A 25,476-nucleotide genomic window follows, 5' to 3' on the forward strand; every position below is an offset into this window, starting at 1 on the left:
ATTGAGTTTGCCCATCCCTGGTGTACAGGAAACTGTCCATCATCTCTGGGGCCTGATTGGTGTCACACTTTTCCCCCAGCCCTACAGCTAAAACACCTGATTCAACTAATTACATTCTAACCTGAAGACCATCATTAGTTGATTACTGGAGCCAGGTGTGTTAGCTGGGGCTAAAGTATGATCGTGGTTCCCTGCACAGGAGTGTCATTGCATCAACCAATGGTTGCATGCCACATCATCAACTGTGCTGTCGGGCACCAGATTGCTATAGCATATGATGTGGATATCTGATATCAGTGGAGGCTGGTGGGAGAAAATATAGGAGGAGGGGCTCATTGTAACGGCTGGAATGGAATCATTGGAACGGTGTCAAACACATTGTTTCCATGTGTTTGATGTGTAGGTACCATTAAATGTATTCCATTAAAGCCATTACAATAAGCCATCCCTCCTATGGCTCCTCCCACCAGCCTCCTCTGGCTGGTATGTAAAATACCTATCCAGGTGTTGTAATATCTGTCATGCATCATCAATGTAGTCAGGCAGGAATGCACTCAAAGTCACCAAACAGGCCCCAGATGAATGGAGATGCCCATCCCTGCTGTACACTGTGGCATAATGACCTGTCACTCAATATCAAGAAACCTGCAGGTCAGTCCCTCACAACAACAACCTGCTATAAGTTGTGTTGACTCAAGGTTTGCCCACTTCAATAAGATATATAGCAGGGTTACCCAACTCGCGGCCCACAGGCTGAATTTGGCCCGCAGGTGGTTTAATTTGGCCCACCAATTTTTCTGAGCAGAACATTAAGACTGCAACAACTCGAGGAAATCTGCTCCAATACATTTTTTTAAAGAAATCTGTTCCTAAATATTCCCACGCATAATAGAGAGACGTGATCATACACAAATGTAAGCAAGTTATGAAATTATTAAGTTTTAGTCAACATATCTGTTTGGGCTTCTTGCTGTCAATTTCCAGTCTACAAATGATTTGTAATTATGTTCCGGCCCCTCGACCATCCCCTCCAGAAAAACTATCGGACCGTGGCTGAATCTAGCTGATGATCCCTGCAGGCTACTTAACACTTGAACTCTCTCAGGTAAATATCAACGACCTGGACCTATGCTGCACTACCTTGTCCAAGACCCTCTGGTTTCTATTCAATAAAACAAGATAAATGTTTATATAATTAATTATTGTCTTGACATGTCTAGTGATGTCATCGTTTGATTATGTATGCATCAATGTCAACAAACCTGGTATAAATGAAATGTTTACTCAATATTGTGCTACAGTTATTCCAATACATTGTTGTACATTTAATTAGTAAGGTAGTTGAATACTCACTTTTAGTGTAGTTGCACGTATCTGTTATTTGTTGTCCCCTGCTGTGACTGTGAGAGCTGAAGCTATGTGCTGCACCTTATAGTCGGAGTTAAGTTTCGTTTCACCTGTAACTAGTCATTTCTACCCAATGAGAGAAAGAATTCACCTCAGGACAGGCAGAGGCTGAATTCTGATTGGGTGTCACTATTATCAACCTCCTCTGACAACTCAACCTTGAATAAGCCACATCTCTGGGAAAAAGGAAACTTGTCGGACACATAGACGTTTCCATCTGGGGAAAAAAGGTTAACAATGAAGTAACAAATAAAACAGTATTTTCAAATTTAACTATGTAGTTGTTTAGCCTGGTCCCAGCTCAGTTTGTTCTCTTTCCAACTCCATTGATCACTCCATTGAGGTAGAAAGAGAACAAACAGACTGGCACTCTGGTTAATTGTTTTAGTCATATTATACTGCTCAGTGGTGAGCCTCGACCTTTGTCCCTGCAGTAGGACCGGATTACCGAACAGGCACGWAGGGCTCAATGTTTTTGGGGGGTTCGTATTTGAACACAACATAAGCAATGGGACAATTTGTAGAATTGCAAGAAATTAGCTTTAAACCACAACAAATGTTTCTCAGGATCATGACAAAATGTTTAGAATATCATTGCAATAGCTGCAAATGTTTCTCTCTGACCCAAAATGTGTTGACATGCAGGATGTAAGCTGTTTTAGGTTTTGAGCGGAGTCGGGGGTGTCKTGGAAATACTAATCAATCACCAATCAGGATATTAATTAATTCAAAACGTATTAATAACATCAATGAATTATTATAAAAATGAAACTGGTCGACGAACCACCCTCAGATGATTCGTTGAGAACCCAACGAGCAGATTTGAGCCACAGGATTTTATATCAAAGTAAATCCTCCTGAATGTTCATGACAAACAACAGATGTATGGAAAGGGTCACAAGCTTAGGATTTGTATGAAACATACTAATAGACAGTATCTGCAGTAAAGACTGTTCTCATYGTGTAGAAACCAGGGTCTGGCACTCAGAACAAGCTTCTCCTCATCATTATCCATACCGGAACCATCTCCATCCTGGTACCTCCCAGCAAACAACTCATGCTATGGAATGCGGTATTTTACGTTTTATCACCAAAGGCATCGTAAATCCACTGTCAGCATTAAGCCCCAGAGACCCATTCTCAGTTCACACAGACAAAATAGAGGAGTTCTAAGAACCCCCTATTCTGTTACATAAAACAACCATTTCATGCAATAACAGTATTATAACATAATCTTGTAATTTCACTCTCACAGGGGGSCCCCTGGGAGTATGTGCCCCAGGGCCCCAAATGCAGTAGCCTGGCCCTGCACTGCAGTAGACCTTCACCAGTGCTTCTCAACCAGGGATGATAGGACCCCTAGGGTTTCTGGGCCTATCCACAGGGGGTACTTCAGAAGACTTATGGGATAACAGCCTTACTGGTCAAATGTACATGAGGGGTACTTCAGGGGTACTCCGTGCAGATCAAAATGTACTTGGTGACAGTAAAAGACAGTAAAAAGGTTGAGAACCACTAACCTACATATATATATATATACATATGGCTTGTGTTTTCTTGATAAATTATTTTGGATGTAAACAAATATTTTGAAAAACWTCTTTGTGAAAAGCTAATAGATATTATTTGTGATATTCTCACTAGGTTCAATACAAGATAGTTTTTGTAATCAATCTATAACATGCCATGGATTGAAATCATGCCAGATGCTCCTAATAACAGTTGATTCCATTCATTCACCATGATTGTCCTACTAAAGGTTCCACACTCTACAGGCTTTCTTAAACCAGTTTGTGCCAGGAACCAGCAAGGCATGGCCTTTTTCTCTGGGGACGCTTTGGTAATACATTATTGACAATGCTTTTTCGTCATAAAAAACACACATTTTATTTATTGTATTTTGTACTTTACTCTAATTAATGAAATATGTATTTACTTGGCTGCCTTCATGGTCTGTCTGTCTGTCTGTCTGTCTGTCTGTCTGTCTGTCTGTTGCTGTCTGTCTGTCTGTCTGTCTGTCTGTCTGTCTGTCTGTCTGTCTGTCTGTCTGTCTGTCTGTCTGTCTGTCTGTGTTGTATCCATGTCTCTCTCTATACTGTCTTCAAAGAATATAACAATGACTGAATCTTTATAAACAAATAACAATCTTTCATTCCTTCCATATATACAGTGCCTTCGGAAAGTATCAGACCCCTTGACTTTTTCCTCATTTTGTTATGTTACAGACTTAATCGAAAATAGTGACCCGTTTCAGGAAACTAGGTGTTATGTGGAGGATCACACTTTACTAGGAGAGGGCCGTTTTGAGCGTAACTTTTTTTAATATCATAAGTTTTTTTTTGCACTGGTTAGTATTGTAAATAAAAGCCTCTAAGAGAGGTGAGCACTAGAATATCCTGTTTGTCTCCTCACTGTCYGATCCGCTGCTTTGGTTGCTGCTTCACAATTTCTTTTACATGACCCATCAATTTAGACAAGTGTGTCTGGGTTTGTGTCATCCAATATTTATAAAATATTTATATCTGGACACTGTTTACCTAGAATTGTTCCTTTTAACATTTGTTGTCTTAATCTTTACTACACGACCTCACATGTGAATCCTTAAAGAGATGGGTGGGACTGACGTAAGAGGGTGTGAACATTACTGAATGGGTGAAGACAAAGGAGAGCTCTCCAGTAAGTACCAAAACATTCAAAGGCCATTTTCACAAAAGTGAATTTACAAGTTTATCAACTTTCAAAGCAGAATTACTGACACATTGTTCCTTAAATGCAGTGTATGATATACCATTTTGTAGCTCTGAGTCTCTACTTTTATCCAATGAAAAAACACAGTTTCAAATTTTGCTTCATACTACTGATTTGAGCAGGTCGGTCACAATTGATGAAATAAAACAATTCCTCAGCAATCTACAAACAATATCCCATAATGACGAAGTGAAAACAGGTTGTTAGAGTTTTTGCAAATTTATATAAAAACAAAAACAGAAAAACCTTCTTTACATAAGTATTGAGACCATTTGCTATGAGACTCAAAATTGAGCGCAGATGCTTCCTGTTTCCATTGATCACCCTTGAGATGTTTCTACAACTTGATTGGAGTCCACCTGTGGTAAATTCATGATTTGGAAAGGCACACAACTGTATATAAGGTCCTACAGTTGACAGTGTATGTCAGAGCAAAAACCAAGACATGAGGCTGAAGGAAATGTCCGTAGAGCTCCGAGATAGGATTGTGTCGAGGCACAGATTTGGGGAAGGGTGCCAAAACATTTCTGCAGCATTGAAAGTGCCCAAGAACACAGTAACCTCCATCATTCTTAAATGGAAGAATTTTGGAATCACCAACACTTTTCCTAGTGGTGGGCGGCTGCCCAAACCGAGCAATCAGGGGAGACTGGTGGTCACTCTGACAGAGCTCCAGAAGTACTCTGTGTAGATGGGAGAACTTTCCAGATTGACAACCGTCTCTGCAGCACTCCACCAATCAGGCCTTTATGGTAGAGTGACCAAAAAGCCCCTAAAGGACACTCAGACCATGAGAAACAAGATTCTCTGCTCTGATGAAATCAAGATTGAACTCTTTGGTCTGAATTCCAAACGTCACGTCTGGTGGAAACCTGGCACCATCTCTACGGTTAAGCAAGGTGGTGGCAGCATCATGCTGTGGGGATGTTTTCCAGCGGGAAGGACTGCGAGACTAATCAGGATCGAGACTTCCTTGATGGAAACCTGCTCCAGAGMGCTCAGGACCTCAGACTGGGCCGAAGAGGCATTTTGAATGCTTAGAAGGACAGGAAAAAGGTTTAATTCATGCACGTATCAAGAGAACATCCCTGGTCATCCCTACTGCCTCTGATCTGGTGGACTACCTAAACAACACACACTGTGTTTGTAAATTATGTCCAAGTGGCTATCTGTAAATTTAAAAAACAAGAAAATATTACTGTCTGGTTTGCTTGATACCTGTTTTCCTTGGTTTTGTATGTGTTTAGTTGGTCAGGGCGTGAGTTGGGGTGGGCATTCTATGTTTTGTGTTTCTATGTTGGGTTTAATGTGTTGCCTGATATGGTTACAATTAGAGGCAGGTGTTTGACGTTTCCTCTGATTGAGAACCATATTAAGGTAGGCTGTTCTCACTGTTTGTTTGTGGGTGATTGTCTTCCGTGTCTGTATGTATGTTCGTACCACACGGGACTGTAGCGTTTGTTTGTAGTCTGTACCTGTTCGTGCGTTCTTCGTGTATTTGTAAGTTTTCATGTTTTAGGTCAGTCTACGTCGTTTATTTGTTTTGTAGTTTGTTTAAAAGTTTTCGTGTTTCGTCGTTCTGTTAATAAATATTCATTATGTCTTCATTCAACGCTGCGTTTTGGTCCGACCCTTCACTCCTTCTCGAGGAAGAAGACAGCGTTACGATATAAGGAATTTGCTAATATTATTTATACTTTGACTTTAGAATAGCTTACAGTATATTTGTAATACACTTATTTTGATTCTAGTATATTCAAAACCCAAATACTTTAGACTTTTACTACAAGTAGTATTTTAACTGGGTGACTTCACACTTTTAACTTGAGTCATTTATGATTAAGGATCCTTGAACTTTTTACTCAGAGATATGACAAATGGGTAGCTTTTTCCACCATGGTGAAGACATCAGCAGGAACTAGGCAGCATGTTTCTAAACAAGGAAGATAAATATGAGGTAATGAGACATGATGATAGATTTTAAAAAATGGTATCCGATTATTCAGGATAGATTTCAGGTCAGGCTCACTAGCATGGGTACCATAAAACAAGACTCTGACCTGGACACTTTATAGTGCACTAGGGCCCTGGTGAAAAGTAATGTAAAGGGAATAGGGTGCCATTGGGAGACACATCCCACATGTGCTGATGTGTTTCAGACTGTCCTTCCTATTTAGATACCTGTCTCTTACCACAGGTGTATGAAATGTCTGCTTTGTTCTGCAGTCATCAACATGATGCACTGACTTCCCTCACGGTCCTTCTCATCCCGAGGTGTGTTTTGATGGAATGACGTCCTTGTCATCACGAGGTGTGTTTTGATGGAATGACGTCCTTGTCATCACGAGGTGTGTTTCTAATGTCATTTCCAGTAAAAGGTGTGGCAACGTATCGTGTGTACCCGGATCCTATTTCTTTGTGTGTAACAGTCAGTTTAGCTTACGAAACATTTGCTTAGTTATCGGACACCAACGTGATTTGTTGGACAAAACGTGATCTGTGATAGAGTTTCAATATTTGCAACCCTTGTGATAAGTATATATGTGAGGGTTTTTGAATCAGGAAAAATCCTCTTATCTTTTCGAGCTCATTAATGATAGAATGTTCATATGTGACCCGATTCAAGAAGCTAGGCACTACTTCACCGCTTGTTTGTCAAAAATGCCTTAAAAAACAAACTTGTATGCCGACTGCAAATACGAGCCCAGTCGGTTTAGCCACGGAAAAAGACAAGAACCTTCCCACTAGCCATGATTGGCTGAGATAATGGATGTGCTGGATATGCCGAGCGATGAGTTCGGATTGGTCTGCCATGTAGCACGCTTCTGTCTATAACGTGAGCTGCTCAGTATGTGAAGATACTGAGCAGCTTTTTAAAAAAAGATATGATGTTAGCAATGGACTGATCTCAACAACATTGCTGCCTTAAATTTAGCAGGCGCTATAGACAAAGATCAGTGGGTAAAAGTTGTGATGGACTAGAACTATGGTCAGTGTGAACTGTAGTGACTTGACACAGGTTGTGATAAGAGTCACAACCTGTCACAACCTGTGACTCTCAACAATGATAATAGTCATTGACTCAAAGCAGCATTCCAAACGTTGCTTGGTAGGAGAGGTAGTTGCAGGAACGTTGGAATGGCTTTTGTCAGCTTCCTCAATAGTTGGTCCAGATGATCCACCGCTTGCAGGAGCGGCGAACACCAGCACCAGGGAATCCACCAGTCATGCCTTCAGGCATACCACCAGCACCGGGGAATCCACCAGTCATACCTTCAGGCATACCACCAGCACCGGGGAATCCACCAGTCCATGCTTCGGGCATACCACCAGCACCGGGGAACACCAGTCATCCTTCAGGCATACCACCAGCACGGGGATCCACCAGCCATGCCTTCAGGCTACCAACAGCACCAGGTAATCCACCAGTCCATGCCTTCAGGCATACCATCAGCACCGGGGAATCCACCAGTCATGCCTTCAGGCATACCACCAGCACCGGGGAGCACCAGCCATGCCTTCAGGCATACCACCAGCACCAGGGAATCCACCAGCCATGCCTTCGGGCATACCACCAGCACAGGGGGATCCACCAGCCATACCTTCGGGCATACCACCAGCATTAGGGAATCCACCAGTCATGCCTTCAGGCATATCACTAGCACCGGGGAATCCACCAGTCATGCCTTCAGGCATACCATCAGCACCCTGGTACAACTTGGTGATGATTGGGTTGCACACAATGTATAAATTGATGGTTCAGATTACAGGATGCCATATTTTTCCATATTCTGTTCCAGTTAAAGGGTTGTTCAGATTCAATTAGATCTGTGGACCATACTTTTTGAATGGTTAGCTCAGAATATGAGCTTTCCAATAGTTGTTTATACATTTTGTATTTATTAACTTTTACTTATTGAGGGTAGCCCAATTGAGACCAGGGTCTCATTCCCAATGGTGCACTGAATACAAACATTTTCTCCCAAACAGGAAGGAAAACTAACTTGACAAATAGAACAAGGAGAATAAAAATAAGCACAAATAACCAACTCAACACCACAATTTCAACATATAAACCACCACAATCAATCGAAAGAACTGCAATCCGCCTTCCGAGTGGCACATCGGTCTAAAGCCCTTATTGCAGTGCTAGGGGTGTCGCTACAGACCTGGGTTTGATCCCAGGCTGTATCACAACTGGCTGTGATCGGGAGTCCCCATAGGGCGGTGCACACAATAGGCCGGCATCGTCCGGGTGAGGGGAGGGTTTAGCCGGGGGGCTTTACTTGGCTCATCGCGCTCTAGCGACTCCTTGTGGCGGGTCGGGCGCCTACAAGTTGACCATGGTCGTCAGTTGAACAGTGTTTCCTCTGAAATATTGGTGCGGCTGGCTTCCTGGTTAAGCGGGCAGGTGTTAAGAAGCACTGTTTGGTGCGTCATGTTTCGGAGGACGCATGACTCGACCTTCGCCTCCCGAGCCCATTGGGGAGGTGCAGCGATGAGACAAGATCAAAGTTGTGGAGAAAAAAGGGGTAAAATACAATCTTCATTGAAATAATTCAACACCAGGGTCCTAACCTACACTAGAGGCACCAGGGAAACAAGATGCAAGGAATTTTGTAGGTTATTCCAACAATGGGGCAATAAAACTAAAGGAGGATTTACCTAAATTGGTAGAGACTAGAGGTCGACCAATTAATTGGAATGGCCGATTAATTAGGGCCGATTTCAAGTTTTCATAACAATCGKAAATCGGTATTTTTGGGCGCCGATTTTGCCGATAAAAAAAAAAAAATGTAATACCTTTATTTAACTAGGCAAGTCAGTTAAGAACACATTCTTATTTTCAATGACGGCCTAGGAACGCTGGGTTAGCTGCCTTGTTCAGGGGCAGAATGACAGATTTTCACCTTGTCAGCTCGGGGGATCCAATCTTGCAACCTTACAGTTAACTAGTCCAACGCTCTAACCACCTGCCTCTCATTGCACTCCATGAGGAGTCTGCCTGTTACGCGAATGCAGTAGAAGCCAAGGTAAGTTGCTAGCTAGCATTAAACTTGTAACTTGTCTTATAAAAAACAATCAATCAATCAATCATAATCACTAGTTATAACTACACATGGTTGATGATATTACTCGTTTTTCTGGCATGTCCTGCGTTGCATATAATCGATGCAACGCTGGGGGATGATTTAACAAAAGAGCATTTGCGAAAAAAGCACAATCGTTGGACGACTGTACCTAACCATAAACACCAATGCCTTTCTTAAAATAAATACACAGAAGTATATATTTTTAAACCTGCATCTTTAGCTAAAAGAAATCCAGGTTAGCAGGCAATATTAACCAGGTGAAATTGTCTCATTTATCTTGCGTTCATTGCACGCAGAGTCAGGGTATTTGCAACAGTTTGGGCAGCCTGGCTCGTTGCGAACTAATTTGCCAGAATTTTACGTAATTATGACATAGCATTGAAGGTTGTGCAATGTAACAGGAATATTTAGAATTAGGGATGCCACCCGTTAGATAAAATACCGAACGGTTCCGTATTTCTTTGAAATAGTAAACGTTCTGTTTTCGAAATGATAGTTTCCGGATTCGACCATATTAATGACCAAAGGCTCGTATTTCTGTGTGTTATTATGTTACAATTAAGTCTATGATTTGATAGAGCAGTCTGACTGAGCGATGGTAGGCAGCAGCAGGCTCGTAAGCACTTATTCAAACAGCACTTTCATGCGTTTTGCCAGCAGCTCTTCGCAAGCACAGCACTGTTTACAGCCTAATGGCTGGTGTAACCAATGTTAAATGGCTAGCTAGTTAGCTGGGTGTGCGCTAATAGCTTTTCAAACGTCACTCGCTCTGAGACTTGGAGTACTTATTCCCCTTGCTCTGCAAGGGCCGCGCTTTTGTGGAGCGATGGGTAACGCTGCTTCGAGTGTGGCTGTTTTCGATGTGTTCCTGGTTCAAGCCCAGGTAGGGGCGAGGAGAGGGACGGAAGTTAGACTGCTACACTGGCAATACTATAGTGCCCATAAGAACATTCAATAGTCAAAGGTACATGAAATACTATATTAACTACAACCTAAAACCTCTTACCTTGGAATATTGAAGTCTCATGTTAAAAGGAACCACCAACTTTCATATGTTTTCATATGTTCTCAACTTAAACGTTAGCTTTTTTACATAGCACATATTGCACTTTTACTTCTACAACACTTTGTTTTTGCATTATTTAAACCAAATTGAACATGTTTCATTATTTATTTGAGGCTAAATTTATTTTTTATTGATGTATTATATTAAGTTAAAATAAGTGTTCATTCAGTATTGTTGTAATTGTCATTATTACAAATAAAAAAATTAAAAAATTGGCCGATTGATCGGTATTGGCTTTTTTTGGTCCTCCAATAATCGGTAACGGGTTAAAAAATCATAATCGGTTCCGACCTCTAGTAGAGACCAAGAGGAACTCAAGAGAGTTAATTAATCTGACGAGCGGCTTTGGTAGCTCATTCTTTCATACATTAGTAACAAAGTTATGGTACGTTGGAAGCTGCTGTAGTAGAGCTTTGTAAACAAAAAGGGAGGATGAAGTGATCTACGGGACTTTAATGTGGGCCAGCCAACCTTTTAATACAGGATGCAGTGGTGAGTATTAAAACTGTCACCTTTAGACAAAGAGCACTATGGTAGACTGCAGCCAAAGGTGGAGAGTAGTGGCTCTGCAATCTGGTAAATGGTGTCACAATAGTCAAGAACTGTCAGGAAAGTTGTGTCAATCTGCTTCCTGCTCTTTAGGGAGAGGCAAAGATCTATCCTAAAAACAGAAGCCCCACTTTGCACAGATGAATATTACAAGTTAAACAAGATAAACCAATATTATTTATATTAGTAGTAAAGAGAACAGGTTCTCAGTAGCAAGGAAAGCTGACTTGATACCATCAGAAATACACACATTGAGTCCTGTCTGGACAGATCTCTCAACCCACTTTCAACAAGCCTGATCCAGGCCTATGCCAGTCAACCTTATAAATGAGTGTGATGGTCAACAGTGTCCAAGTCTTTATCGTGTTTCTTGATCAAAGTAATTGAACCATCTAAACAAGTGTAGCAGCTGAACCTGCTCTGTCCAGGTCTACACCTGATTGGTTCACATAGATAGATGGATTCTACACCTGATGTTCAATAAGAAAGTATGATTCTAACCCTGATTGGTCACATTAAGATTAGATGGATTCAACACCTAATTGGTTCACATTAAGAATAGAGTGAGATAGTTATAAAAGGTTCTTAGTTGGCAGTTGGCCAGGGATTCTTAGAACTTTGGGAAAGGTAAGATAATTAGCAATTGTACGGTATTTATCTAGTCAGAAAGGATCTCCTCCTTTATGTAGTGGGATATCAGACATGTCCTGCGTTACAGATACACACATGTAAATGTATTCTAGTATGGGACCAAAGGCTGTGAAACCCTGCTGGACAACAAGGGAAAGGGGGATACTAGTCATTTGTACAAATGAAATGTGTCTTCCACATTTAACCCTTCAGAATCAGAGACAGTGCAGACGGCTGCCTTAATCAACAGCCACATCTTCAGCACCTGGGGAACAGTGGTTACTGCCTTGTTCACGAGCAGAAACACAACATTTATACCTTGTCAGCTCAGGGATTTTGATCCACAGTAACCTTCCAGTTACTGGCCCAATGCTCTAATTCTTGGTTCTGCAACCCCAAGGGGGAGGAGTTGTTAAAATGTTTTACCACTTTACAGAAGTTAGCATATATAGCAGTATATATAGAGATCAGTCCTTTCAGGAGCCCAGATATTTATTTATAAATCCCATCATTGAATGGTTTGGTAGTTGGGTTTCCCAAGGGACTCATAGGCTAACATACTGACCTAATTGTTAAATATAAACAAAAAGTGTTGCCTGGTATATGTGTATGTATCTGGTAATGTGTATGTATCTGGTGTGTATGCTGTAGTGTATGTATTGGTAATGTTTGTATGTATCTGGTATGTGTATGTATCTGGTAATGTATGTATGTATCTGGTATGTGTATGTATCTGGTAGTGTAGTACTGGTATTGTGTTATGTACTGGTATGTGAGTATCTGGTACTGTGTATGTATCTGGTTACTTGTGTATGTATCTTGGTAAATGATGTAGTGATCTGGTAATGTGTATGTATCGGTATGTGTATGTATCTGGTAATGTGTATGTATCGTGGTATGTGGTATGTATCTGGTATGTGTATAGTATCTGGTAATTGTGTATGTATCTGGTAATGTGTATGTATCTGGTAATTGTTATGTAATCTGGTATATAGTTATAAATTGTATCTGGTAATGTGTATGTATCTGGTATGTTGTATTATCTGGTATGTATATGTATCTGGTATGTGTATGTATCTGGTTGTAATGTGTATGTATCTGTCATGTGGTATGTATCTTGAGATCAGTGTATGTTATCTGGTAATTGTTATGTATCTGGTAATGTGTTGATTATCTTCCAAATTGCTAGGAAATGTTCTCAATTCCATTTACGGTTGCTTCCTCACTGAATATCGGATCATGGTTTACGGATTATCAATCTTGTAAATGTAACTCCTATTTGAGAGTGAAAGATGCCAATTAAATGGTACCTCAGCTCGTCTCTTTCAGATTAAAATTTCTTAAGCATGCATGTGGTGAAATTAATACCCAACATCTGATCTGAGGCTTTTTGACCATTCTTTGTTCTTAATCATTGTTGGGAACAATTGGATACCAGATCAGAATGTTGTGGTACTATATTTATGAATAGTATATGAATCCTGTTAATTAAAATGTCAAATTTGCCACAATACTTAATTTCACTTATTATTTCTCAGAGATCAAATTACTTTATATTTTGTAACACAATAATCATCTTATTTATATTATATAACACAATAATTCATCTTAATCTGAGATGGTATGTGAAATCTTATTCCTTCTGGTCTTCTGAGTTGGAACTACCTGAGGTGAAATAGGTGCCATGCACTGATAACCTTAACAGCGGCTAATGCAGCCCTGCTGCTAAAGACAATGGAGATGGCTGTACATGCGTTCCACCCAACAGTATGCAGCCGTACTGGGCAAGTGCTGACCACTTGCAGTCATTCAATTTCTCTTCTCTTCTTCTTCTTTTTTCCTCTTCCTGTCTCCTCTCTCTCTCTCTCTTCTCCTCTTCCTGTCTCTTCCTCTCCTCCTCCTCTTCGATCTTCCTCTGGGCCTCCTGGTACATCTCATTGGTGTAGTGTTTTCCTCCATTCTTCTCCACCATCTCCTCTATTTTCTTCAGCAGCTCTGGGACCTGAGTGTTGTGTTTTCTCTTGTCATTATTTAGGGAGTGATATCTGCCCCCACAGATATTGATGAGTTTCCGTAGCTCTTTGCTCTCAGCCAGAAACTCCTGTACTGATTTTCCCTTCAGTTGATCTCCATGTGTGAACAGCAAGATGGTGTACATTGAGGCTTCTTCTCCAAAGTTCTCCTGGATCCACTTCACAGTGTTCCTCTCCTCCTCTGTGAACCTCCCCAGTCTGATCACCAGCAGGAAGGCGTGGGGTCCTGGGACTGACAGTTCTATACACCTGACTATTTCACTTTTCATCTCTTCTTCAGACATTGTTGTGTCATAGAGCCCCGGGGTGTCGATGATATCAATCTTCCTCCCATCCACCTCCCCACTCTGTTTCTCACTCTGTGCAGTCACAGACACTGGAGTATCCTCCGCTTTAAACACCTCTGTCCCCAGTATGGTATTTCCTGTTGCACTCTTCCCTGCTCCAGTCTTCCCCAGCAGAACTATCCTCAGGTTAGAGGCCTGCCCTGAAACTGTGGAAACAGACAAGAAATTATTGATTTTGCAATAATATTTTAAGATAAATGCACAAGGCAGAGGACTAAAGGTCAAGAGGACTAAAGGTCAAGAGGACTAAAAGTCAAGAGGACTAAAAGTCGAAAGAGAACTAACGATCAATGGAAATAGTGGTTTTTCTGTAATAGCGAATTATTGATCAATGGGTCAGAGACATGGGAGGAATTTGTCTTGACATTGAGCCTGAAATAGGCCATTGGCCCAGTTTCATTGCAAGGAATTATGATTGGTCAACCACACACTAGGCTTTCGTTATAAAACTACATCCCGTTCCTTTGTTCTGTGGAAAGAATCACTGAAAGGAGAGAATATCTGAGGACAGGGGAGAATGAACATCTACCTCTCAGCATAACATCTATGATTTGTCCTCTTTGAATAAACCTATTTGTCTCCCCCTGATTTGCATTGGGGTCTGTGTTATTGAAGAGTAACATCAACTGCTAACACTTGGTGCCGTGACCCGGATGAATTGGTCGTAACCAACAACAAGGAACAACTAAACTGTGTGTTGATCCAGGGAAAAGAGAGAGAGAGAGTGCTGAGCGCAACCCATGAGATTCAACTCTTAATCTCCTGATTGACTGCTAACATATTGCTGGGTGAGTCTAGACCGATAGCATTTCAAAGAACCAAATCAGGTTAAAATTAGTGCATGCAATGAGTGGTACGTATCTGTGATATATAAGGTTTAGTCCTTTGTTTGCTCTGTTACAGGTTTGTTAAATCTCTATTATAGGGGTTCAAGTCCTCAATTAAAAGGTTGGAGTCCTTCTTGTTGCATAGAAGTGAGTTGCTAGTTGAGTAGCAATTTTTACACATGTGGGTAATGTAAGCCTTCAACAAGCTTTTGAAGTTTTATGGGTAACCAGGCCTTACAGAGACAATTTGAAAAATAAGAGGTTATAGTCCTCAACGGAGGTTATAAATATATATATATATTATTATTTAAAAAAATTGTGGGGGATTAAATAAATAAATAAATATAGAAACATAGAGATATACACTGCTCAAAAAAATAAAGGGAACACTTAAACAACACAATGTAACTCCAAGTCAATCACACTTCTGTGAAATCAAACTGTCCACTTAGGAAGCAACACTGATTGACAATAAATTTCACATGCTGTTGTGTAAATGGAATAGACAACAGGTGGAAATTATAGGCAATTAGCAAGACACCCCCAATAAAGGAGTGGTTCTGCAGGTGGTGACCACAGACCACTTCTCAAGAGTATCCTATTGCCTTCCTAGGCGCTTGATGTTTTGGTCACTTTGAATGCTGCGGTGCTTTTCACTCTTACGTGTAGCATGAGACCGGAGTCCCACAACCCACACAAGTAATGGGCTCAGGTAGTGCAGCTCATTCCAGGATGGCACATTCAAATGCGAGCTGTGGCAAGAAGGCTTTGCTGTGTCTGTCAGGTAGTGTCCAGAGCATGGAGGCGCTACCAGGAGACAAAAGGGCCAGTCACATCAGGAGACGTGGAGGAGGCCGTAGAGGGCAACAATCCAGCAGCAGGAACCGCTTACCTCCGCCTTTGTGCAAGGAGGAGCAGAGGAGGAGCACTGCCAGAGCCCTGCAAAAATGACCTCCAGCAGGCCACAAATGTGCATGTGTCTGCTCAAACGGTCAGAAACAGACTCCATGAGGGTGCGGTATGATGTCCACAGGTGGTGGGTTGTGCTTACAGCCCAACACTGTGCAGGACGTTAGGCATTTGCCAGAGAACCACCAAGATTGGCAAATTCGCCACTGGCGCCCTGTGACTCTTCACCAGGTTGAAAGCAGGTTCACACTGAGCACATGTGACCAAGAAACGGTAAGAGTTCTTGGAGACACATGTCGATGAGAAACGTTTCGGCTGCCTGCAAATAACCTCCACTGGTGACCGGTTGTTTGGCGGTGGGTCAAGTCATCGGGGGTGGAGGTGGTGCATTTCTTTGGGGGAGGCCCGCAACAGCCCTCTCCATCGTGCTCGCCAAGAGGTAGCACTGACTGCCATTAGGTAATCGAGATTTGCTGAGATCCTCAGGACCCCTTGTGAGACCATATTGCTGATGGAGTGCCGGTTGGCCCTGGGTTTCCTCCTAATGCAAGAACAATGCTAGACATCATGTGGCTGGAGTGTGTCAGCAGTTCCTGCAAGAGGAGGCATTGATTGCTATGAACTGGCCGCCCGTTTCCCCAACCGAATCCAATTGAAGCACTCTGGGACATCATGATCTCGGCTCCATCCACCAACGCCACGGTTGCACCACAAACTGTCCCAGGACGGTGGCGGATAGCTTACTCCAGGTCTGGAGGAGATCCTCAGTGAGACCATCGCCAACTCATCAGAGCATGCCAAAGCTTCTTGTCAGGATGTCACAACAGGGCACGTTGAGAGGCCGACACACACTACTGAAGCCTCATGTTGACTGTTTAAATGAAGGACATTACATCAAATGGATCAGCCTGTAGTGTGGTTTTCCACTTTAATTTTGAGTGTGACTCCAAATCCAGACCCCCATGGGTTGATAAATTTGATTTCCATTGATAATTTTTGTGTGATTTTGTTGTCAGCACATTCAACTATGTAAAGAAAAAAGTATTTAATAAGAATATTTCATTCATTCAGATCTAGGATGTGTTATTTTAGTGTTCCCTTTATTTTTTTGAGCAGTGTATATTATACAACCTTTGAAGTTAATGTAATGCCATTGTTAAGTAATTAAAACCACTCTGGAAAAGGGCGGAACAGCTCCTCCGGACGTGAGCATGAAACATATTTTAAATTCACTGTCTAGTGATATGAAGAACCATTTCAAAGTAGAGAAGTGTAGGCAGATCATTTGTTTTAACCTTTATTTAACAAGTCAGTTAAGAACAATTTTTTTCAATGATGGCCTAGGAACAGTGGGTTAACTGCCTTGTTCAGGGGCAGAACTACATGTTTTTACCTTGTCAGCTCGGGGATTCGATCTTGCAACCTTTCGGTTATTAGTCCAACACTCTAACCACTAGGCAACCTGCCGCCCTAATCAAGACATATTCTGACATTGTTGACAAAGATGGAATATGGAATCTGTCTGACATACAAAAAGCTTGGGGAAAAATACAGAGAATGTCTGAGTGTGAGAGGACATTGCAGAGAGATAAAGATAGTTTGAGAGCTCTTGGTGAACAGATAAAAACCTTGAAAGGAGAAATTCAACAATTACAGACAAGGGTCGTAAAAACAGACTTGGCCCCAACATGTGGACCCTTTGTTCACTCCATCTACCCTCACACTGAGTTGCGCAAGGCAGATCAGGTTGTAAGCATCTGGTCAGCACTGCTTGGCTTTGAGTCAACAGATATTGACAGCGGTGACGAACAATCTCTTACGCCAACCAGAACACAGGCTGTAAAAGGTAGTGAAGACAAACCTCCAGTGACAGTAATCACACATAAATCTCCAAAACAGTTGGATGAATGGTCAAAACTTCCACGAGACGTGGTTATGAAGACATGGGACCATTTGAAGCATTAAGAAACTCTACAATCTACATCCATATGATGGGTTACAGTTATTAGCCTTTGTTTTGAACAGGTGGGGACATGGCATACTTGAAGAAAAGGCTTATAGAGCTGTGGGTGGTGAAGAGCAAGATGTGGCTGATGGATGGAGAGCCAGACATGTTTTCCTTAAGGGTCTGACCAATGGGTGGTGAAGAGCAAGATGTGGCTGATGGATGGAAGCCAGACATGTTTTCCTTAAGAGGTCTGACCAATGGGTGGTGAAGAGCAAGATGTGGCTGATGGATGGAGAGCCAGACATGTTTTCCTTTAAGGTCTGACCAATGGGTGGTGAAGAGCAAGATGTGGCTGATGGATGGAGAGCCAGACATGTTTTCCTTAAGGGTCTGACCAATGGGTGGTGAAGAGCAAGATGTGGCTGATGGATGGAGAGCCAGACATGTTTTCCTTAAGGCTCTGACCAATGCAACCACCAACTGTGTTCAAACACTGAAAGAATCGTTTGTTGATTTTGAAGAAAGGTTTAGAGCCGAGGTGGTTAGACACAGCAGGTTACACAACATGGAAGATGAAGGTGCTCCATGTTTGGAGGAATTGAATGTAATCACCCATCAGTGAAACACTTTGGTTTCCACAACTAAGGACTGGGAGAGACAAAACTWCGACGACATCATCGACAGGCTGTCACAACTGGACAGAGACATCAATCAACATAATAAACCGGCTGTTAACTAGTGATTATGTTGAGATTGATTGTTTTTTCTAAGATAGTTTAATGCTAGCTAGCATCTTACCTTGGCTCCTTGCTGCACTCGTGTAACAGGTGGTCAGCCTGCCACGCAGTCTCCTGTTGGAGTGCAATATAATCGTCCATAATCCGCGTCCAAAAATGCAGATTACCGATTGTTATGAATACTTGAAATCGGCCCTAATTAATAGGCCATCGACCTCTATTTGGGACACATTGGTGTTAGACAAGAYAGTTTATCGTTTTGTGGGCAAATGGTGAAATCCTGGTGTGCGGAAAGAGTCTGAGGCTGTTGTGGCAAATTGCAACATTTGTATGGAAAACAACACCAAGAGACGAGTGAAAGTACAGATACGACGAGCGCCTGCCCCACCAGGACCCTTCAGACATCTACAGCTTGACTACATCACGCTGCCCAAATGTAAAGGACAGGAAGATGTGCTGGTCGTTGTTGATCGTTTCTCACGATGAGTTGAAGCCTAACCTACTGAGAACGGAAACGCACAAAACACAGCTAAAATTCTGATTAGAGAAATCATAGACAGACAAGTAAAAGAGACGTGGGGAATAAGTCCTGAGGGGGGACATGACGTAGTACCAGGACAGAGGGTGATGGTAAAAAAAAATGTAACAGACACAATAGGGCCAAAACGGGAAGGTCATTATCAAGTGTTGCTCATAATGAGGTCAGCAGTGAAAGTCCAGGAAACATCCCGATGGATACATGTCACTCATTGCATTTTTTTACATTGTGATGACAAAGCGGAGCCTGGAGAATAAACAACTTATTGATTAGCAATCGGGGGACAATCTCGGGTGAAGAAGCATAGTAAGATGATCAGAACCTGATAAGCTTCTATGTTGTACACTGCAGTCATCATATTAGGGATATCTAGGTGAAATGTCCAACTTTTTCATGAAAATCGGGACATGCTTACTTYGGGAAATMTAYGTGAAATATACATTTCTCTTGAAACCAGGACGTTACTTWCATCATTGTTTCCTTCGTTACAGGTTATGAGAATCTAACATCGGAAGATGYAGCAATATCCCTTGACCCAAGGMCTGTACCTGAAATGATACAAGATCACCGGTGAAGTGTTCMTTAGAGACGTCCTTATCAACCWGTGGGACGGAAGAAGARTTCCTCACTACCGGCAGAYTGTCAGAACATCATGTCTAATAGTTATCTATGTTGGACTGATACCAGTGTGGAAGAGCTGGTCACTTTTAAAGGAYTTGGTGAATGATTACCTTGCCAAGAGGACAATTGACTATTGTTGTCTTGTAGACAATTATTTTTTTGTGTGAGTTTCCTCAAATTCAGGATGTGGTAGGAATTGTAAGGGACAYCATCATGACACCTGTTAATACTTATTTTCTATAACTTTGTTTGAAATCTATTTTTTATTGTAACAGCGAGTAAAATATGTCCTTTGTGTTTTATAGAAATGTAAYGTGTTTAATGTGAATGATTTTATGCTTACCGCTAATGTTTTGTATTATTTTCCAAAAATACATTTGAAGTATATTTCTTTTTAAAATGGTCTAGGGGGAGTGTAAGAATATTTTATGATAAATACACAACGCAGAGCACGAGAGGTCAATAGATTACTAAAGGTCAAGAGGACTAAACGTCAATAGAGTATGAACGATCAATAAAAATAGTGTTTTTTCTGTAATTGGGAATTACTGTGAGGAATTTGTCTTGACATTGAGACTGAAATAGGATACTTGTTATTTTGCCATTGGCCCAGTTTTATTGCAAGGAATTATAATTGGTCAACCACAGGCTAGGGTTGGGTTATAAAACTACATCCTGTTCCTTTGTTCTGTGGAAAGAATCACTRAGGACAGGGGAGAATGAACATCTACCTCTCAGCATAACATCTATGATTTGTCCTCTTTGAATAAACCTATTTTTCTCCCCCTGATTTGCTTTGGGGTCTGTGTTATTGAAGAGTAACATCAACTGCTAACACTGATAGTGGGTGTCTTGATAAAAGGCTACTGAAAACCCTGTGTAAGTCCATGTTCCCTAAGATATATTTATTTGACTCTTGTTGGTGGTTTAGAATTCTGTTGCTCAAAGTAATATTAATATGTTGATAGAAATTCCAGTAAAGTCTTCCTAATTCGTAGCAGGCAACTTTTATAGGTGGATGTTAGAGTATAAACACAATTTTCCGCGCTCAACAGATACGTTATATGGAACAACAAAGATATACGATTTAAAAATAGTTCTCTTTGTGTCGTACTGGTTGAGATATAAACTACATTTCTGGTTTGGTCAAGTTACTGAATGAGGATGGATATCTACTCTCGTATGAGGAATTTCTTGATTAGTTTAAAATTCCACATAACCCTAAAGAATTATGTCAAATGTTTTTGATCGCAGATTCAAGGGAGAGTTGTATCTTTTTTTAACATTTCTCTGTGGTTGATGTAAGTTAACATTAGATTACGATAATTATATTTTATTGCCAATATTAGGCATCATCAAAGATAAATGTAGTACAACATTAGGAATATTGTTGTGTAGATACTACAATTCCCTCATCAAGACTGCTTTTGGTTGCAATATCTATGGTGAATATACAATGGGGGAAAGCATTGAAATTGCTAACAAATATTTATCAGTAACGAGTTAAAGGAAGTTTCATTTAAAATGTTACATAGAATTTATCCTGTGAAACAGTGGAGACATGAATGTTAATTTTTTGTGAAAGAGGAACATTCTTTTTTGATTATGACTTTTTTGGATTGAACATACAGTTATAAAAATTGAGTAGTACTATTTAATGTTGATTGACAAAGCCAAACCTGACCGAAAATAAAAAACTATCGCCTATATCGAATCTTCCATCCTTCAAAATTTAAGAAAAAGCTGTTGCGAATATTGACTATACTGTGATTTCTGTGGAATGGAGAAGGAGACCTTTTTGGTTTGTTTTTTGCATAGAATTCATTTTTGGGATTGACATTTAATGGTTTTGAATATAATGATTTATTTCAGAAATTCTGATGTAGTAAAGTGTAGTATATTTAATTAAACTGGCTAATAATACTAGGTCAATTTAATATTCACAAATGCAAATGGCTCTAATTCAAAACCTAACTTTTTTCACTTTATAATTAATTTTAAACAATATGGCACTACTTTAACTAAAAAGAAATTAAAAGGCAATTAAAACTTGTTGTATTATTAATGATGTGATTTGTTTGTTTAGGATTCCTGGCTATGTAAATAGTTTGTATGTATGCTTGTTTGCATGTGACTATTCCTCTTTTGTTTGTTGATATTTGTTATATAAAAAATTTAAAAATATAATAAAAAAAGAAAAAGAAAGAAAGGGAACAAACAGATCTGGGACCAGACTAGGCAACTATAAAGTTACATTTAAAAAATCAGTTTTATTTGATATTACATTTTTTACCTTTTTTTGTGTCCAATGTGTCCAACACATTTAGTTAACCAAAGATGTGGCTATCTTCTGATTCTGGCAAGCAGCCAAGGTTAAAAAGCTACATCCAAATCAGAATTCACACTCTGCATATCCTGAGTAGAATCATGTTTTTCTTAGCAACACTCTCTCATTGGCTAGAAATGACTAGTTTTATGGGAACATGAAAACTTAAACAGAATGTAAGGTGCAGCATATTGGGCGCTTTAGTTTTGTATATTCCCATTAAAAAAAACTGTAATTGTTGACATTTAATTAGTGAGTAGTTAAGTAGAATTCTCACTTTGTCTCCTGTGTGACTTGAGAGCCTATTTTCAGAGTTTTGCATGAGTTTAGACCATTCCATTGCTCCTTAAGGTAAATCTCCACCCACCTGGGGCACCGGCTATGCAAACCAGCAGGACCACTGCTTCAGCTCTCTGTGACAACAGCAGACAACAATATACAGATCTGTGCAACACACTAAAAGTGAGTATTCAACTTAACTATCTTACTAATTAAAATGTTGTAACAACAATCTACTTTAAGTATTTGAATAACTGTTGCACAATATTAGGTAGACATTTTATTGATACCAGGTTCTGTTAATATTTATGCTAATAATCATGTGATTGCAGTATGTTTGTATTTATAACATTTTAATATTGTAGAACAGTGAAAGGAGAAACATGGTTAGACTTTTTCCTGAACATCTTACCTTGTTTTAGTGCAGAGATAGTGCAGTAACATTACCTTGTTTAGTGCAGAGATAGTGCAGTAATACTGTAACCTTGTTTAGTGCAGAGATAGTGCAGTATACTGTACCTGTTTAGTGCAGAGATAGTGCAGTATACTGGTACCTTGTTTAGTACAGAGATAGTGCAGTATACTGTACCTTGTTTAGTGCAGAGATAGTGCAGTATACTGTACCTTGTTTAGTGAGAGAATAGTGCAGTATACTGTACCTTGTTTAGTGCAGAGATAGTGCAGTATACTGTACCTTGTTTAGTGTAGAGATAGTGCGTATACTGTACTTGGTTAGTGCAGAGATAGCTGCAGTATACTGTACCTTGTGTTAGTGCAGGAGATAGTGCAGTATCTGTATCTTTGTAATGCAGAGATAGTGCAGTATACTGTACCTTGTTTAGTGTAGAGATAGTGCACGTATACTGTACCTTGTTAGTGCAGAGATAGTGCAGTATATGTACCTTGTTAGTGCAGAGATAGTGCAGATATACTGGACTTGTTTAGTGCTAGAGATAGTGCCAGTTACACTTGTATCTTGTTTAGTACAGAGATAGTGCAGTATACTGTATCTTGGTTTGTGCAGAGATAGTGCAGTATACTGTATCTTGGGTCAACACACTCTTATAGCAGGTTGTTGCTGTTGAGGGACACACCTGCAGGTTTTTATCAGTACTGACTAAGGTCACGGTTCCACTGCTTAGACTTGCATGCATCAACCATTGGTTGATTGACAGATTGCTGACAACACATGATGTGGTTAGCTGATATGTAAAATACCTACCAGGTGTGTAAGATCATGGTGTCAGCAACGTCCTGAGCAGAGAACAGAGAAAACACATCTTTGTTTCAGATACCTCCTGATTTTACACATTAAGCACTGGTTCATTAATTCTGATTCCACTTAATTATGTTAACTCTTCTGTCTGTCTACACAGTAAGATGTGATGTTTTGATGGTAATGGGAACACAACCTCTAAACTGGTCTATCTGGTCTTGACAGCAGCAGCAGGCAAGGTAGAATAGATAGCCATGTTTAGAATGTCATTTGATACGCCCCGTATGAGAAGTTATGTTGATCTGATGTAGGCTACGTTGTTGGGAATGTACTTGTGTTTATCCACAGTTATACCACATATCATTACTCTTTTTTAGTTTATAGTTTAAATCGTTTTTATTGTTTGAAAGTCAATATAGCTGAGAAAAATATATTCTGTAAAAGTAGGAACTTTGCAGAACATGCATGAGTCACCAAAGAAATGTGGACTTTATATTTTGTAATGAGGTCATCGTCTGTTTCCATGTTTTTGATTGCTGCATTGTAGTAATGCACGAGGAGAGGAAGGACTCTGAGATTATGTCCTGTTGACACTCTATCTGCAAGACTTCACTGGTCAATGCCAAGGTAACACACACACACACACACACACACACACACACACACACACACACCACACACACACACACACACACACACACACAACACACACACACACCACACACACACAACACACACACACACACACACCCACACACACACACGTCATACCCTCACGCCCTGACCGTAGAGAGCTTTTTATTTCTCTATTTTGGTTTGGTATGTGATTTTGGTATTCTATGTTTCTTTTTTTTTGTTTTGTATTTCTTTGGTTTTGGCCGGGTATGGTTCTCAATAGGGACAGCTGATTGGGAACCACACTTAGGTAGCTTTTTCCCACCTATGTTTTGTGGGTAGTTGTTTTTTGTTTAGTGTTTTCTGCACCTGACGGACTGTTTTCGGGTTTTGTTTTTTGCACTTTGTTATTTTGTTCAGTGTCAGTTCAATAAAAGTCAGAAACACTACACCACGCTGCGCTGTGGTCCGATTCTTCCTCATCAAACGACGACACCAGTTACAAATACAACACATACACACTTTTTTTTTGTTTTATTTGGATCCCATTGTCTTTTCAAGCAGCACATATTCTTCCTGGGGTCACAAAAAAACACAAAACATGACAAGTAACAAAACCTGACAGTCACAAATAAATAAATATATACATATATATTATTTGTGTGAATGTCCTGCATTCAATACTCCCAGGACTCCCACTTCCACAAGAAATTTTCTTTTTTTCGGTAATGTCCATCATTTATGTCCAAATAGCTATTTTTTCGCGTGTTTGGTATACAAATCCAACGTCAGGGAAGCGCGTTCATTAAAACCTGACGAAATGTCCAAAAGTTCCGTAACAGTCCGTAGAAACATGTCAAACGATTATTGAATCAATCTTTAAAATTTTGTTAACATAAATCTTGAATAACGTTCCAACCGGAGAATTACATTGACTTCAGCTGAGCGATGGAACGGAGCTCACTCTTATGTGAACGCGCATGGTCAAAGAATTGGCACCTCATGGCAGTGGTACTCATTCCTGTCTCCTTGGCCCCCTCACAGTAGAGTCATCAGAAAAGTTTACAGACTGTTGACATCTAGTGGAAGCCTAGGACGTGAAAACTCATCCATATCTCGCTGTAATTTCAATGGGAGCTTGGTTGAAAATCTACCAGCCTCAGAGTTTCCACTTCCTGTTTGGATTTTTTCTCAGGTTTTTGCCTGCCATATGAGTTCTGTTATACTCACAGACATAATTCAAACAGTTTTAGAAACTTCAGAGTGTTTTATATCCAATACTAATAATAATATGCATATATTACCAACTATGACTGAGGAGCAGGCCATTTACTCTGGGCACTACGGGCACCTTTCATCCAAGCTACTCAATACTGCCCCTGCAGCCATAAGATGTTAATGTCTCGTCAACCCTCAACCAGGAACGACACACACACACACACACACACACACACACACACACACACACACACACACACACACACACACACACACACACACACACACACACACACACACACACACACACACACACACACACACACCACACACACACACACACACATATATATTGCATGTGCATATATA

At 40.5% G+C, this 25,476-nt stretch overlaps 1 protein-coding gene across 1 annotated transcript in view; it reads right to left on the reverse strand.

The window, feature by feature from the left end:
* LOC112074836 (uncharacterized) overlaps positions 1-25,476 on the reverse strand; it is a 49,228-nt gene that overhangs the window by 3,460 nt on the left and 20,292 nt on the right. Inside the window, 2 exon segments of the mRNA XM_070440694.1 lie at positions 7,604-7,757; positions 13,244-14,019. Coding sequence (XP_070296795.1) covers positions 7,604-7,757; positions 13,244-14,019 — 930 coding nt within the window.

The sequence above is a fragment of the Salvelinus sp. IW2-2015 genome, unplaced genomic scaffold, assembly GCF_002910315.2.
Source record: "Salvelinus sp. IW2-2015 unplaced genomic scaffold, ASM291031v2 Un_scaffold2843, whole genome shotgun sequence".
NCBI classification, from domain to species: Eukaryota; Metazoa; Chordata; class Actinopteri; order Salmoniformes; family Salmonidae; genus Salvelinus; species Salvelinus sp. IW2-2015.